This window comes from Carassius gibelio, chromosome B22, assembly GCF_023724105.1.
Source record: "Carassius gibelio isolate Cgi1373 ecotype wild population from Czech Republic chromosome B22, carGib1.2-hapl.c, whole genome shotgun sequence".
Classification (NCBI taxonomy): Eukaryota; Metazoa; Chordata; class Actinopteri; order Cypriniformes; family Cyprinidae; genus Carassius; species Carassius gibelio.
The window spans coordinates 22,125,129-22,142,842 of NC_068417.1; the positions used below are offsets into that span (position 1 = coordinate 22,125,129).

The window sequence follows — 17,714 nt, forward strand, 5'->3', positions numbered from 1 at the left end:
CCTATTATAGTAATTACTTGAAATTATATTAGCGAGCATCATCTGCTATTTAACCAACAAAACTACATAATGAGCATCCCTTTCAGAAGCTTTAGCTAAAGCCTCCAGCATATTTAAAGCTGCACCAAAGACAAACAGAGTCACGCCTGAAATCCCTCAAGAGTGTACGACATTATTAAACGACTGTTTATCAAACAGCTTTGTGCTACCTTAACACCTTCAACAAACAAACTATTTTGCAAAAACATTAAGTGTTATTTTAGTACCATTACGGTTTTTGCTAATATTTTGAATGGGATTTTTCTAGTTTGTTGTCGTTGTTGTCATCTAGTTTTTTTTCTCAGTTTTTGACTCTTACTTGACTCCGTATGCGAGGATGATCAGTCCAATCAGAACCCCCATAGTCCCATCCAGGTACCAGACTTTAGGTTCATGTTTGAACACCTCGGCGCTGATGAGGATGGAGAATCCCATGATGGCGCCGACTAGAGAGTTAAAACCTGCAAATGAGAAAATACGTAAATATAAACATCATCGGAAAAAGAGCAACGTGAACATTCTGCTAAACGTCTACTTTTGTGTTATACCGGGAAAAAAAATGTATTGATGATTAAATTATGATAACAGTGTTTGTTTGTTTTTTGTTAAACTTATAAAAAAAAAAATTCTTAGAACTGAAAGTGCCAATAAAACATGAGGCATAAAAAACATTCTCTATTTACTTGGAAAAAAAGATGTTTTTAGCTAAACTTAGTAATTAAACACGTAACTTGAAAAAAGAAACTATTATAAAATATATTTTTATAATACATTTTAGTTAAAACTTAATTTAACATAAGATAAAAAATGCTAATTATTTAGCTTTTTTTATTTTTAGATAAACAAAAAAAATTACAATTTGTAACAAAATTTACTAATGAAACACTGCATTAAAAATGTTTTTAGCCTAACTTATTTTAGCTACATACACAAGACATCTAAAATGTTCTTTATTAGCTCAAGATTTTAAACTTTTTAACTAAACTTACTAAACATGAGACTAACTTAAATTAATAATCAGAGAAGGCAATAAAAATGTTTTACAACTTTTTTTTAAAATCTTTTAGTTAAACATACTTAACAAGACAATGAAAAAAATCATTTAAATTTATTTATTTGTAAACTAAATGTACTAACAAGCCATCAAAAAGGTTTTTTAGCTTAACAGTTTTTGGTTAAACTTACTAACTAAACATAAGACATGAAAAATACACACTATTATCTCAACATTTTAACCTTTTTAGTTAAACTTTCTAAACATGAGACATCAAAAATATATATTTTGGTTACTAAACTAAACTTACAGTACTAATTAAAGGCATCGAAAATTTTATTTTTAGCCAAAGGTAATACAATTTTTAACTAAACTCTCTACAATTAATTACATTTTTTTATAAAAATTTGAAGGTAAACATGCTAAATAACATGAACACACAATATGTGTGTGTGTGTGTGTGTGTGTAGTTAGCTAAACCTTTTAACTTTATAATTAAACAAAGATTAAACACAAAAACGTTTTTTGCTAAACTTGAAACATCAAAACTGTTCTTTTTAAGATAATCTTTAACTTTTTGTAAAGGCATAAATGTTTCTTTATCTCTACCGATGATGAATCATAGTGTTTTGAGATGATCAGTAATTGCATGTTAAGCAGCAGTAGATGTTTGGACAGCTGGTGAGCTTCACTCATGGTTTTGGTTATTGTCGATGGGTGTCTGTTTGTGCTTCTGCTTGGTGAACATTTGGTGTACACAGTGATTAGCGTTAGGCCGTATATGATTTATGAGTTCCAGTTAAAAGTCAAAATACTTTGCACTGTTTGCTACATTTAAGGTTTAAGTGTGTAAACTTAAGTGTGTGAATAAAGATTATTGGATTATGTTTTACAAGAAAATTCTTCAGTTTTCTACCTCAAAAATGAAACTGCCATTTAAAAGGTTTGATGAGAGATGAGTAATAGCTAAACTTTTTAACTTATTTAGCTAAATGTAGAATTAAACATAAGAAAAAAAATAGGTGCATCCCAAATCCGTATTTATCAAACTTACAAACTATTCTATGAGGTTTTGTAGTATAAATGGTGCGAGTAGTGTGTTCACACTGAAAATTCCCAAAGGAAAAAGTGCACTTTAAATACTCAAATGATGCACTTAAATAACCGAAAAAAACTAAGTGAGGAATGTTGGACAATTCATTGCAGCTTTAATTATGTCACAAATGTGGAGGAGCTGTCAGACTCCAATTATGAATGACAAAATAATCTCATATCATTTATACACTACATGACTGAATACGTATTGCATAAGTACATAGTGTTTAAGTGTATAGTGTCTCATTTGGGATGCAGTTAATGCCTTTTAAGCCCAACTATTTAACATTTTAGCTAAACGAGATATAAAAAATACATATTTTAATCAAACTTAACTAAAACCTTCAACTAAAAGGCATCAGAATGTTCTTTTAAACTTTATTTTTTTTTAGCAAAACTTACTAAACATGAGACATCAGAGATATTTTAGTTAGCTAAACTCGCTAACTAAACATGATTTCACAAACAGATTTCATATTAAATTCTACCTGAGGTTTCTTATAGTTATTTGAAACGGTTTTTACTCAGAAATTGCTTCAAGCAAATCTTACATCACGTATTTATTATTTCTATATTTTCATTTTAACCGTGTGTGTGCGTGCGTGTGTGTGTATGTGTATCCATCTGTGCATATCTGTCTCTATATATGTCTGTCTCTGCACCCTCCATCTGCTCATCCGTCTATCTACTCATCTGTTGCATTTTCTCATCAGTTCATTTTCAAGTTTCTTTCAAATTAACAAATGAAAACGCCATAAAACCACCATAAAAGTAAGTCATCTGAAGCCATAGACGACAACATATATTTAGTCACTTTTGGAGCTTGACTATCTTTCAATCTATAGAAAAGAAAAGCACATTCTGCTAAACATCTCATCATCAACATCTTTATACAGATAGGAAACGAATTGGAATGACACTGCGTGCATTTATTTTTCTGACAAACTTAGGACATCTTCGTGTTTCGAAAATGATATTCTTTTTGGGATTCGATGGAATTGGTTTACTGAAACTGATTCACGTGTGGAATTCTGCTGCTTCCAGCCGGTGGGAGGTCAGAAAGGGAGGAGCTCGGGCCAAATAAGAGCAGACAAATTGAGACGGCACTGTGTGAGGAATAAATCAGGCTGGCTGTCACCAAGGCAACCTGTTGGGTTTCCGGGGAAACGTACCGTCAGTGATGAGGGCCCTGCTGGTGAGGACTTTCCCCAGCATGAACTTACAGACGGACAGAATAGCACACGCAATCCCACTGACAATCGAGACGCTGTACAGGAAGTCATCCTGGAGGAAGAGAGAGAGAAAGAGAACGTGCATTCATAACATTTAACTGCACTGTTTTATTCAACAGCCATTCATACTGATGAGGACACACTGTAAAGGAAATCAAACTCTGAGATATATACTGTATCCTGCGTATTATTTGTAAAAAAAAGAAAACTGTAAACGTTTCAACTAGTAGTATGTGACACAGCTGTAAAACAAAACTCATTACAGTGGCTTAATATATTATTGTTGCATTCAAATTTGAGTAAAAATGTCTGCTTTGATCAAATAATGATGAGTCGAGTTGTATTCTAAGTAACATTCTATCCATCATACCACATTTACTATTTCTGCAATATAGATTATGCTATGCACTCACTGAAGTTAATGTTTTGATGTGTTCTGATAATAATGAAACGCACTGTTGTTTGAAGCACTTCATAATTCACTGCATAAATACAGTCTAGTATGTAGTATGCAGTATGTAGTATGTAAGTGTAGTGTACTATACAATAATAGTTTGAAACCGTATGCAGCATTAAGCATTTCAAACTGAAGGATCCTACATGGTCCCATTATTTTACGCATAAAAAGCATACTATGCACTTGCTGAAGTGAACATGCCAGGTGATGTTTATTGACAATGTAGCATGCACTGTTTGAAGTGTTACCCCTGCATTTCTAACTGTAGCATACTAAATAATGAAGTGTATGTTTTCAGGTGAAGATAACAAAAATTGCATACTGCATACTTCTTGAAGTAAACGTGCAAGGTAATGAGATTAATTGGTTGAAACTGTCTAGTATGGAGTGTATAGTATGCTAGCGGAAAGAAATACCAACATAGTATTATATTGTTTCTTGTTTTTTAGTTGTTAAGTGTAAAACAGTACTTTATATGCAACAGTAAACATTTAAAACAGTTGCATGCTAAATTATCACAGTCCATGAACTTGCTGAAGTAAAATGGAACATGGAAAATACTGTTTTTTTTAACAAACTAGTGAAATGTATATCGCTGCATAATAAATACTGTTTCAGAATACAGCATATATATTAAGTAGTATGCTAGCATTCTAGACAAAGTATGTTAAGAACAGAATACTAGCATACTGCTTGCTATTAAAAAAACAGTATTCAGTACGCAGCAGGAGTGTTTCAGTTATAGCATATTAAATTGTTGTCGCATGATCTCATGAACTGTGTGCATGTTTACATAAAAAAATATTGGCATACTGCACACCTGATGTAAACATGCAAGGTAATGAGGTTTATTTACAATGTAGCATACTACTGTTTGAAGTGTTTCTTATAACATAAATACAGTGTATCCTGTCTAGTATTCAGAGTGTTGTGTGCTAGAAGAGAATATCAGCATACTATTTTTTCTTGCTTTTTAAAGTATGAAATAGTGCACAGTATGCAACGGTTAATATTTAATACGGTAGCATACTAAATTATCACATGCATAGAAAAAATCCATACTGCACACTTGCTGAAGTAAACATACACATTAATGTTTTTTGACAAACTACTGAAATTAATATCACTGCGTGATCAATACGGTTTCAGTATACAATATCAATTGTGGAGTATGCAGAAAGTAGTCTGCTAGCATTCTAGACATAATCAAAGTATGCTCAGAGTAGAATACAGAGTAGCGTACTGCTTCCTATTAAAAAACAGTATTCAGAATCAAGCAGAAGTGTTTTAATTAGTAGCATACTAAATTGTCATTTGACCTCATTATTAAGTGCATTTACCATGTATGCAAACAAAAATTTGCATACCGCACACTTGAAGTAAACATGCACAGTTTTGACAGTTGTGTAGCATACTAATATTTGAAGCATCTATTGCTGCATAATACGTTCTATTTCAGTACATACTGTGCAGTATGTAATATTTCAAAGGCAGCTAAAGTTAAGCTATGTTCAGAATGGAATACTATACTGTTCCCTATTTATAAAAACAGTATGCAGTATGCAATAGTAGCATACTAAATTGTCACATGACCTCACTGCAGTCATGTTCCAAGTGCGTTTAAGATATCCTGTGCATGCACAAAATTGCTAAACACACTTGCTAAATTAATGAGGTCTTTTGATGATGTAGTATACTTATATGTTGCTGCATAATACATAATATTTCAGTATACAATATATACTGTGTGCTATGCTTTAAAGAGTCTAGTATTCAGAACAACTCTAAATCGGTCTATTCCACACATGTAAATAAGTATATTATGCATACTACAAATCAAGTATGAGAAGTATCTATGGATATATTAAAAAGAAAGCAATATGAATGGAAATAAGGAGCACAGAGATGAAAGAGACAATGAAATGATGCAAAAAATAAAAGCTGAATAGAGTTGCCCCAAGCAGAATCATTAAAATTGTGCGCTGGCCTTGCAGACGTGAAGAAATGCAACGCTGCAAGGTTCCCAGCACCATCAAACATAACATCCAACACAAACACACACAAATGGTCAGTCAATGCATCATCGGTTCCCACCACATTAAACAATATGATGGATCTTCTGGCGAGAGAAGCTCATCAATATTGATGTCACGCAGGTGAAGAAAGCAGAAAACAATGAGGTTTGTGTCTCGCGGACGGTGTCGAACAACTCTAACCCTCCCTGAAGAATTAAAAACAACCTCACGCCCTCGAATTTATCGCAAACGCTGTCTGCCTGCCCACAAACATCCCCCACAATGTCTCGCTCGGAAACATCTCTGATCATCCATCTCCTCTCAGACAGGGAGTTGGTGCCAGTTGTGCTATCATAATTGTTTCTGGCTATGTGTCTTTTATTATTGTGGTTTCGACCATAAAATTACGTAAGCATCATTTAGCGCTGTATTTTTGTGTCAGTTTTGCTGCTTGCTTAACTGATTTATTTTTTTTTTTATCTAGTAGGTTTACGACAGGAAGTGTAAAAGGCGCAAATGGGACTATTACAGACATTCAGCGGAGGCCTGTTGTATTGATTTTATAGCCCCAGAAAAACAGTCGATCTTTCTCAGAAACGCACGCGTGGGATTGCGAAAGGGGGCAGTCCATTTCAAACACCTTGTTCTGAACAGCCTATTAACATTTCATTAGAGAACGAAAGAGCATGAGAGAGAGAGAGAGAGAGTGTGAGGGGAAAAAAAGAAGAGAGAAAAGAAGGGGGGAAGTGTTTCTGACATCAGCAGCAGATGAAGGGAGGGAGAAATATTGGGTCTATTTTTAGGCGGCGCTTGTATGCGCCAAAACCCAGCTTACACGCTGAGACAGGAACAGGAATCCTCCAGAGAGAAGCCATAGAGCCCTGATTAAAACATCATCACTGACTCTTTCTCCCGCTCTTTCTCCTCCTTTTCTTCTGTATCTCTCATCTGGTTATCGTCTTCTCTATTACACCCTAATTTCGTTTGCTACGCTCTTTCAAAGTTTCTAAAAGGTTTACAGTCTAATGACTTTTGATCATAATAGAACATTCTTAAAGAGGCCATGAACTGAAAAACCAAAATTTCCTTGATCTTTTGACATAAAAAGGTCATTGTACAATAAAAACATCCTGGAAGTTTCAGAACTCAAAACTTTCTTGTTAGTCTAAAAACAGCTTATAATGAAGGCAGTCTGCCAAAATGGCAGCTTTTTAAATGTTCTATAACATGAGTGTGGTTAAGCACGGCCTCTGCAGAAAAATGTCAACACCTGCTTCTACATTGCTGCCTGTTTAGCCCCGCCCACCAATTCGTGCATGTAGTGTTCTACACGGGTCTACACGGAAACCAAATATAAAGATGGCTCTGAAAACAACAAGAAACTGTTTAGTGCCAAGTTGTGGAAAAACTATTTTTGCATTGCCTTCCTTTTCATCCCAACGTTAGGAAAGAGTAAATTAACCTTATATTTAATGAATATCCAGATTACGTCAGTAAGAACTTGGTCCTTTGTTCAGTTCATTTTACCACAGATTCATTTACAAACAAGGCACAATTTTACTTGTTTTTTTTTTTTTCTGAAAGATTGCTGTTTTGACTATGTTGGATCCGACAGTAATGATAATATCGCAACACAAGTGTGAGTAACAGTTTTCATTATGTGGTCTGTCTCTTACAGATTGTTTGATATGTATTGAGTTATGCATTTTTTACCTAAATCAAATCATCTTCTATCTATGAGGAACTCTGTCAAAAATACAGGCATTTACTTCCGAGTCTACAATTTGCCATGCCTATTCAAACAGTTTTCGGATGGGGGGGGGGGGGGGGGGGTGTGAAGTTAAAAACATTATGTTATAATGTTTATAATGTACTTTTTTAGTTGTTGTTGTTATGTTGTTGTACGAACTTGTTGTCATCGTAGAACCTTTGTCAGTTCTTGTTATGTCATAGAGTTTTTACATTATTGTAGAAATGTATTTCTTACGTTATTGTAGAAACTTTATTTTTTATTTTTATGTCATGTTAGAAAATATTTTATGTCTTAATGTCATCATAGTTTGTTTTGTTTTTTTCAGTTTTCCTTATGGCATCATATAATTTCTTCAAAATTTTAGGTCATAATAGAACTTTTTTTCAGTTTGCATTATGCTTTGTAGATGTTTTTATTTTTATTTTTTTACTTTAGGTCATTGTAAAAGAAATAGTTTTTGTATGTCATTGTAGAAACTCATCGTAGAATGTTTTTTAGTTTTTGTTCTCATTGTAGAAAAGTCTCATATATCTTAGATCCTTGTATAATCATTTTTTGTTGTTGTTTTTATGTCATCATATACAGTTTTTTCAGCTTTTATGTTATTTTCTCTCTTTTTTTTACATTTTAAATCATTGATGTCTTTTGTAGAAACTTTTCAAGTTTTTGTAATTTCATCATATACATTTTTTTAGGTCATCATAGAATGTTTTTTTAACAAGTTTGAATATATATTTTTAAAACTCATAGTAATACTAGTAAACAAAGTTCGTAATGAGCTTTGTTTGGTTGGCTCTTGATAGAAAAGAGGCTTATTTGCTTTGCTTTAAAGAATGTACAGTAGCAGTGGAGTATTAAGACCACTGAGGCAATATCAGACCAAGGCTTTCGGTGTCTCATTTCATCACAGGAATATGGATGGAGAGCTAGATTGAGAGAGTGAGTGATAGTGGAGGGGTAACTGGTTTAGGGGAAATATTTCCCTGCCTGGCAACAGTGATATCAGACTATTCTAATCTTGTCCGTGACTTCACACCTCGTCTTCGTCATGTTCATTCAGCTTTACACTTCTGCTGTTAAGCAGGTGCCGTTAGTTCCAGCCGGGGAAAAACTCACACAACCGGTGACATAAAAAGTTGAAGTGTTGTGTTTGTGTGTGCCGTCCTTCATCCGAAAGACTCTCTTGAATGGAATTTACAGTAAATAAAAAGCCAGCGGGGAAATGAGATACGAGAGTATGAATGCTAAGAGTAAAATAAACAGAAATATGTTTAGAAAATGACAGAATCGAATCAGCTTAAAAAACAAAATAACAGTTGGTGATGACAATCAATCAGTGAATCAGTTAATGAATCAGTCTGTGAATGATTGAACAAGTGAATGAATCAACCAGTCAACTAATCATATGAATGAATCAGCAATTGAGTAACCAGACAAACAAAAAAATGAATCATCCACTACAATGAATAAATCAGTTAGTGAGTGAATCAATGGAACAATCAGTCAGCCAATGCCTAAATAAATCAGTGATTTAATGAACAAACAAATTAATAAATGAATCAGCCACTGAAAGAACCAATCTAATGAATGAATCAGTTAGTGATTAAATTAACAAAGTCATCAACCAATACAATAAATACATAAGTGAATGAGTAATTGTACAAACACAAAACTATTGGAAAAAAATCACTGAAGGGTTGAACAAACAAATCAATCAATCACTACAGTGAATAAATCATTGAGTGAGTGAACGAACAAACTAATGAATGAATCCATCACTGAACGATTTAACAAGCAAAGGAATCAGTAACTGATACAACTAATCGACCAATCCATGAATTAATCCGTGAGGGAATAAATAAACAAACAAACTAATCAACCAACCACTACAATGAATAAGTTAGTGAATGAGTGAATGAACAGACAAATGAATGAATAAATCAACAGAGAAACAATCAATCAACCAACCAATGATTTGTTTGTTTGTTCAACAAATTCAATGAATATGGCTCATCTTATACTGACATAAAAAAATGGACTATTGAAGCAGAACGGGCTGTTTCGACCTCACTGATGGGAGTGTAGAGACTGTAACTTCATATTTCAGTTTCTTTGAGGATATGTGCCTCCCCACAAGGACATTCTTATCATTCAGTTTTGATAAACTGTGGTTTACTGGGAAACTCAAACAGCTTCGTCATGCCACAGAGGATGCTTACAGAAGTGGGGTTAAAATCTTGTTTAACTAGGCCAGGAACAGACTAACAAAAGGAGATCAGAGTGGCTAAAAATAACTACTCTGAAAATCTGAGAAAACCATTTTAAGCCAACGATCCGGTGTCAGTATGGACTGGTCTCAAGAACATCACCTCGTACAAGACAGTCTGTGGAGGATCAACAACTGGCTGACGATCTGAATGTGTTTTGCTGTCTTTACAGTCTACCACCCTCCACCAGTCATTTGAGTGACTGGTCCTGGTCTACCTGAAGGACATCACTGGACCCCTGCTGGATCCTCTTCAGTTTGCCTACAGAGCAAACATGCCTGTGGACTATGCAGTCAACATGGGACTGCATTATATCCTGCAACACCTTGAAAGACTTGGGAATTACGCAAGGATCCTATTTGTGGACTTCAGTTCGGCCTTCAATATCATCATGTCTGACCTTCTCTCAGACAAACCCAAACAGCTCTTCACGCACACCTCCATCTGTCAGTAGATCACCAGCTTCCTGACAGACAGGCAGCAGTAGTAAGGCTGGGCAAACTCACATCCAGGACTATCACTATCAGCACTGGTGCCCCTCAGGGATGTGTTCTCTCCCCGCTGCTCTTCTCCCTGTACACGAATGACTGTACTTCAAAGGACCCCTCTGTCAAGCTCCTGATGTTTGTGGATGACACTACAGTCACTAGACACCACAGAGACGAGTCTGCTTACAGACAGGAGGTTAAAGAGCTGGCTGTCTGGTGAAGTCTTAAACAACCTGGAGCTCAACACGCTCAAAATGGTGGAGATGACCATGGACTCCCCCGACTCACCATCGTGGACGTCACTGTGGCTGCAGTGGAGTCATTCAAATTCCTTGGCACTACCATTTCTCAAGGCCTGAAGTGGGACACTCACATCAACTCCATTGTGAAAAAAGGCCCAGCAGATGATGTACTTCCTAGCTGAGGAAATTCAACCTAGCACATGAGCTGCTGAAACAATTCTTCTGTGCTATCATTGAGTCTGTCCTGTGTTCATCCATAACTGTCTGGTTTGGTTCAGCTACCAAATCAGACATCAAGAGACTACAACGGACGGTCAGGACTGCTGAGAGGATTATCTGTGCCCCTCTGCCCAGCCTCCAAGATCTTTACATTTCCAGGGTGAGGAAAAGGGCTAAGAAAATCACCTTGGACCCCTCAATCCCAGCCCACTCTCTCTTCGAACTGTTGCCTTCTGCCAGGCGCTACAGAGCACTGACCACCAGAACAGCCAGGCACAAGAACAGCTTTTTTTTCAGCAGGCTATATTTAGCCTGAACCATTAAACTTTTACTTAATTATACATCGTCCATCACAACTGACATATTTATACACAGAATCCAAAATTTCTATACCTTTAAACTTTGTAAATAACATATCTGCACACTTTTAACAAAATCTGTACGTTTATTTAAACAACTAAATTTTTTTCCTTTACTTCTATTCTGTATATAGTACATTATCTAATTCTGTTTTTCCTTATATTAGTGTTATATTCCATGCCTATTGCGTTATTTCTATGTACGTCTGCACAATGCCTTTACTTTCTTTTGCATTGGAAGCTCCTGTCGACAAATCAAACTCCTTGTGAGCGAAACATACTAACGTACTTGGTAATAATAAAGCTCTTCTGATTCTGATTCACTGATTCAATTGTTTATTTATTTAGTGAGTGAATGAACAAACAAATGAATCAACAACTGAACTAATCAGAGCAAAAGTGGGCGTTTACCACCATGTGGGTGTTTTCAAACTGCTGGGTGTTTCTAAATCATGCAATCTAAATGACCCCCTTACCCAACCCCACCCCTAAACCTAACGCCACTATGACGTCAACCAATCAGGTATCATGGTGTAAAAAAACCCTGATCTGGTAACTCCCATTACTTTAATGCAGAAACCTATACTTGTGATCAATCAACCAATGCAATGAAGAAACCAACTAAATCAAGTGAGTGAACGAACAAATTAATCAACCAAATAAGATACAGCATTATGTGTTCTCTTACCACTTCTGGTTGCAGTTTTGTGGCGAGGTCATGGATGGCTTTGACCAGGATAGTGATGGCCGACAAGATGAACACAACCCCGAGAATGACACATGCTCTGGAAAACATACACACAGGTACATTGAGTAAACCACAGCGTCAATTCAACTGATGCTTTATTGAGTTCATGCTCTAATTCCCCTCCTGTGTCTGAGTCGGTTAATAAAACACGACTCTGAAGCTTCTGCTCACTTTAGTGCCTCGATCTTATTAGACCTGTCAAGCCCTGCGTTTATAAATTAAGCCGGTGAGGGCTTTAGTTGTCTAATTAAGCCTGGTTGAGCGAGAGCATCTGTTCCACTATTTACTCTGCTGCAGGGGTAGTTGGGTAAAATCCGGTGACGTTTTAGGGCCTTTCTGCTCTCTTTCTCACACCTGGATCATATCAGGCTTTGTGTTTTAGTGATTAATTAAACCAAATAAACACACACGCACACACACAGCTATAGTCTCAGGAGATCAAATTAAAATGAAATGAAGACATGCAAATGAATTGAATCCAGTATCTCTCCTAAAATCAGGCCAAGAAGAAACCCCGCTGATGCGGGGCTTGACAGTCGACTGAATTTAATATTTAGTGTGTTCAAAATATTTGTATCAAAACGTACATTAAAAATTAAATCTATATTCAATCTTAAAAGTTGTGGTCGTTTCAGACTTGGGTTTTGTTGGAAAGCTAAAATAATATGCCTTCTCTCAGCTTCCGATGGACAACCGACATGCTGTTTGCAATTTAACTACTAGGTGTGTTTATTTTATAAAATGCATTTTCCTAGTTACCCCGAATAAATCGTAACCTCCCAGAACACATTAACAACAACCCATCAATGCTCAACCAGTCAGAAAACTTTAATAATCGCATCGAAACTCCCTGAGAACCACTCAGATCAACCTAGCAATGCCCTAGAAACCACCTTGCAGAAAACATTAGCATCCATCTCACAAAAGAAATGATGAATAATCAGTTAAAATTTTCTTTCAAAGCTGCTGTGGTACATCATTATTCTCATATGGTTTGACTTTATGATCCTGCAGTCCAGTAGATACGTCATCTCGCTAATGCATCCTGCGTTATGATGTAATCTGTCTCCCCGGCAGATTCCCCAGAGCAACCCATGTTGCATTACAAACCCGATTCATTACATTTGTGTGTCTGTACTGTACTTTCTACACACTTCTGCCTTTGTCCTGTCTCTCTTTTTCTCTGCTTCCTCTTCTTTCTTTCTGTTCACAATCCTTCCCACCCTTTTGCCATCTCTATTCTGTCCCTCAGCCGATAAAGGATGGCGAACACAGAGAGAGACTGTCTAAGGACACTCTTTAGACATGAAACCCAGAGCGAGGCCACTTCCTGTGGGACAGGAGAGTCTGTCTGCCTGGCCTCCATCCAACTAAACTGGTGGTCTTTTGGAAATGTTAACTTGCTTTAACCTGCTGAAGTAAATGAATGGAGGAAGGATAACGTGTACTTACATGTATTCTCTGTGTGCTGAATGGACGGCCGCCGCATTACTGTATCGCCAAATCACGATTATGGAGGACAGGACGTCCAGAGTGGCATCAAACTGCAAACAAATGGACAACAGCGATAAAGTGAAGCATTAAAACGTTAACAACTACGCCATAATAACAATTTAATTATATGAACTGTCTGCATACTTACAGCAAATCCAAACGCTGATGCACTATGCCGCATTATAGAAACAGCTGCAAAGGAATGAGGAAAAATTAGTTCAAATGAAAATGATTTCAACTTAAAATGTTTTAATAGTTTTTACCATTTAAAAACAAATGTTAAATTAGTTGGACAAACTTAAATTGTGTGAAACTTGAATTGGGGGAAGTGCATTTTTTTTTTAGATATGTTATATTACATTTCTTATATTATTTATTAAATTTTTACCTTTGAAACAGTTAATTAGTTGGAAATACTTTAAATAGGTAGTGTTTATTTCATTTATAAAAAAATAAATAAATACAGACATAAATGAGTGTTTATATTTTGGAAGAACTGTAAATGTAAAGTGTTTGATTTTGTTAAAAGTGTTTTAAATAAATAAACAAATTAATAAACAAATTCAAAAGATAGTTCCTTAGTTGGACAAACTTTAAATTTGAAGTGTTTTTTATTGTATTTTTATATTGCTTATTTAAGCAAATACATACATACAAACTTTAATGTGATGTTTATCAAACTTTTTTAAAATAAATAATAAAATGTACTATTCAAAGTCCATAAATTATTTTTAAAAATAAAATAATAAATTAAATTAAATTAAATTAAATTAAATTAAATTAAATTAAATTAAATTAAATTAAATTACAATGAAAAAATATCAACTTAATTATTTGGACAAACAGATAATTCCTTTAACATCATGTCATACTGCGAATGGAAATATTATGAATTAAAGTTAAATTCCTAGTTACTTTTTACAGCCTGTATCCAGTCACCATCCACTCCAACATTCAGCAAGTATATATAGTTAATATTGATTTTGATAAGTGTTTGTCTGAAGATATATATATCTAAACATTATATATATGCTTCCCCCTGCTGTAAAACTGTGTCTGAATAATTTCCAGCAAGTAAAGTGGCCTGGATCAGATTTCATCTCTTCACACTGTGATGTCAGCACATGGTGTGACTGAGCTACTCAAACGGCAGTGTGGCTCGGGTCCAGTTATCGACCTTATATTGACCTCTAATGCACCTGAATCCTCTATCCTGAGACTGGATGAGCGATCCGAGATATTCCATCTAAATCTAAAGGGTCAGCCAAACTCTCAAAGTACTCAGATCTGCATTTCAGGACAGTCTGTGCATCTAGTTTACATCTGCAATTGATCGTACAGTGCAGCAATATAGAATACACTACAGTATGGTAAAGAATATTAATGTAGAGTATAGCATAGTAGAGAAAACATGGAATGCTCCCCAACATTAGTGTATGGTTCCACTTTGGAGATTTTTGGGGAACCAATTCCAAGAATATACTCTTTAGGTTTTTGTTTTGTAACCATGAATTGGCAAACAATATTTGTTTGTTGGGATGACTGAATTAAGGTGGTGTTGCAATGTCAACCTTGCTAGAAAACTATAATTATCATGCTTAAAAACCCCATTGTTGGCCTTAAGCTAAAGTTTGCACACCCATTCAAATGGCAGAAATCATTACTCATACAAATACACACTCTCTCTGTTCCTCAGGAACACCGTTAACTGAGCTGCTGCAGCATGAGATGAAAGATTTAGCAGTTTCTAAATATAAATTCTGCTCCTTTTAGAAAAATCCACTCTGTTTTAGATGTCTCGTGCCAGCTGATTTCAAGAAACACATTGACAGTCAATTAAATATCCATAATCCATGCAGTCATTCATTCTCCTACAGAATCCCAGTGGACACACTAGAAGTTTACACTGAAAAAAAAACATACACGTTGTCTCGGGAACAACATCTGCATCTTAATCTTACAACAAACTGCAGAGGTTTTAGTTGTACCACATGCAGTGCATCTTGGGTAACAAGCAAGGATTTATGGAGACTCATGTATCTGTGGAAAGCCGAAACCACTCCTTGCTCATTAGGAAGTCATATTTATGCTGATATGAGAAAGTCAGCAGCTTCTGCAAGGAGTGCTGATACTGCGGCCAGAGCCAATCACCAAAATTATGAAGTTCTTAAAACCGTAGGATATTGTAGATCACAATGACGCATCGTGTGAATAAAGGATTACAGTAATAATTCATCTTTAGTCCGTCATGGGTAAATGCTTTGAAGGGACATTGAATTTATAAGCACATCACAGGAGGCAATTTTTCAAAAAAATAAATAAAATATTCATATATATTTAAATGAAAACATTTTTACAGTTTCTTGAAGCTGTTTCATCAGATTTATTTGCCAGGCTCTGTCTCATAATCTAATGCATATATTTTTATTTTGTTTATTATTAAATTGACTAAAAATTATTGTCCTTTAAAAATATTGTTAACGTTTTTTTAAGAGGTGGAATAGGAAACAATGGATGTTTTGTGAGTAAATGTGATCTGAAGTATACAAAATTTGGCAAGTCACTGTTGCGGTATTTTTCATTACAGTACATTATGAGTTACGCGAGTAACCTGCATTAATATTACGCAATTTACCATCGCTCATAAAGCTATGGTACCGAAATATTGGTTTTGCACTGTTTATATATATCAAACTTATTTTGCCCTTCTTTGATACAATTCGGCAAAATATGTATTGACAGCTGTGTTTGCATTTAACTAGATTTGTTTTAAAGTACAGTTACTTTAAATCATCACCATGTAACAATTTATTAGACACGTAACATTTTATATGATTTTAGTCATTAACCATTCTGCACATTCATGTTGCTTTATGTCCATTTTCGTGTTGTGTTTCACCCTGTGCTGTACAGAACAATGATGAAAACTCATATCGTAATGAAAAATATTGCAACACTGATTTAGGGCATATGAGCATATGTGGCTCAAAAAAAGCTGGTAAACATTCCAGTAGGGTATGAGCATTTGATTTACCAGAACATACGAGAAAATTTGTGTAACTTGTACAACACTGTAATGAAAAATATGGCAACACTGATTTCATGCCTTCTTTTATATTTTACTTAAAATAAGTCACTTTGAGCATATGTAGCTCAAAAAACCTGACAAACACCCATTCTTTCAGGTTATGAATGTTACGAGAACTAACAAGGAAATTTGCGTAACTTATAGGCTACTGTATTGTGAAAAATAGCCACATTGATTTTATGTTTTTCGTACTTTACAAATCAGCAATTGAGCGTATATGATTAAAAAAAGCTGATACACATTTCAGTAGGTTATAAATGTTTGATTTGGAAAGAGGAAATTTGCATAACTCATATAGTGCGCCAATGGAAAAAAAAAATCGCAACATTTAGTTTGTTCAGTTCCGTATTGTATAAGTCACTTTGAGCATATGCGGCTAAAAAAATCAGATAAACACTCATTCTTGCAGGTTAAGAATGTTATGACCCCATAACCCTTACAATATTGTAAAAAAATATCGCAACATTGATTTTGGTGTTTGGTGTTATGGTGTTTTCTTTCATATTTTACAAATCAATTTATGCTTTATTCAGCTCAAAAAGGCTAAAAAATTAAAAAACACCCATTCTTCCAGGTTATGGATGTCTGAAAATACATGAGCGATTTCGAGGAACAGTTTGTTAGTTGAATCACACAGTGAACAAACATGCTGCTGCTATGCGGCAAGAACCGTTTTGTGACAGTTATTCTCAGATGTATCAGTAGCGCATGATGTATTAACTCATTGAAGATCTTGTCCTTGACTGCTTAAGGAAGCTTTAGCTAGCTTCATGGATCAGCAGGACACATAGATGTTGATTAAAATAAATGTTTATGGTTTGTTGCTTGTAACTTTGCTTTCTACTTTCTTGTAGCTGTCTCTTCTGTGAAACTAGGGCAGAGCCTTTAGAGACGGTGAGATGCAGAATGTTGAAATCCAACACAACAGCTGCTCTGAAAACCTGTCTTCCGCTCGCTCTGTCTTTTTGCCTCACACACATCTCCACACACAAACCAAAACAGGGAATGTGATCTAGTTTCTGTGTCAGAGCTGGTGAATAAATTTGCATGTTGTTATCGCTTACAGGACGGTTTCAACCATCTTCTGATAAGTCTGGAGTCACTAGAAAGACTTCTGACTGGTCAGTGTTATGATACTACAAAAACGAAATACCTAAACTTATACTAGATTATACATATTTGATCAGTTATATAATTAGTTCTGTCAGTATCCGTTCTAATACT

General features: G+C 35.2%; 1 protein-coding gene across 1 annotated transcript in view; it reads right to left on the bottom strand.

Annotated features, from left to right (window-relative positions):
• Nucleotides 1-17,714, bottom strand: part of LOC127987987 (transmembrane protein 163-like) — a 34,344-nt gene that overhangs the window by 4,935 nt on the left and 11,695 nt on the right. The window contains exons 3-7 of the mRNA XM_052590459.1: nt 13,551-13,594; nt 13,361-13,452; nt 11,849-11,945; nt 3,301-3,412; nt 359-500 (exon numbers count right to left, since the gene is read on the bottom strand). Of these exons, the coding sequence (XP_052446419.1) occupies nt 359-500; nt 3,301-3,412; nt 11,849-11,945; nt 13,361-13,452; nt 13,551-13,594 (487 nt within the window). The remainder of the gene's footprint in view (nt 1-358; nt 501-3,300; nt 3,413-11,848; nt 11,946-13,360; nt 13,453-13,550; nt 13,595-17,714) is intronic.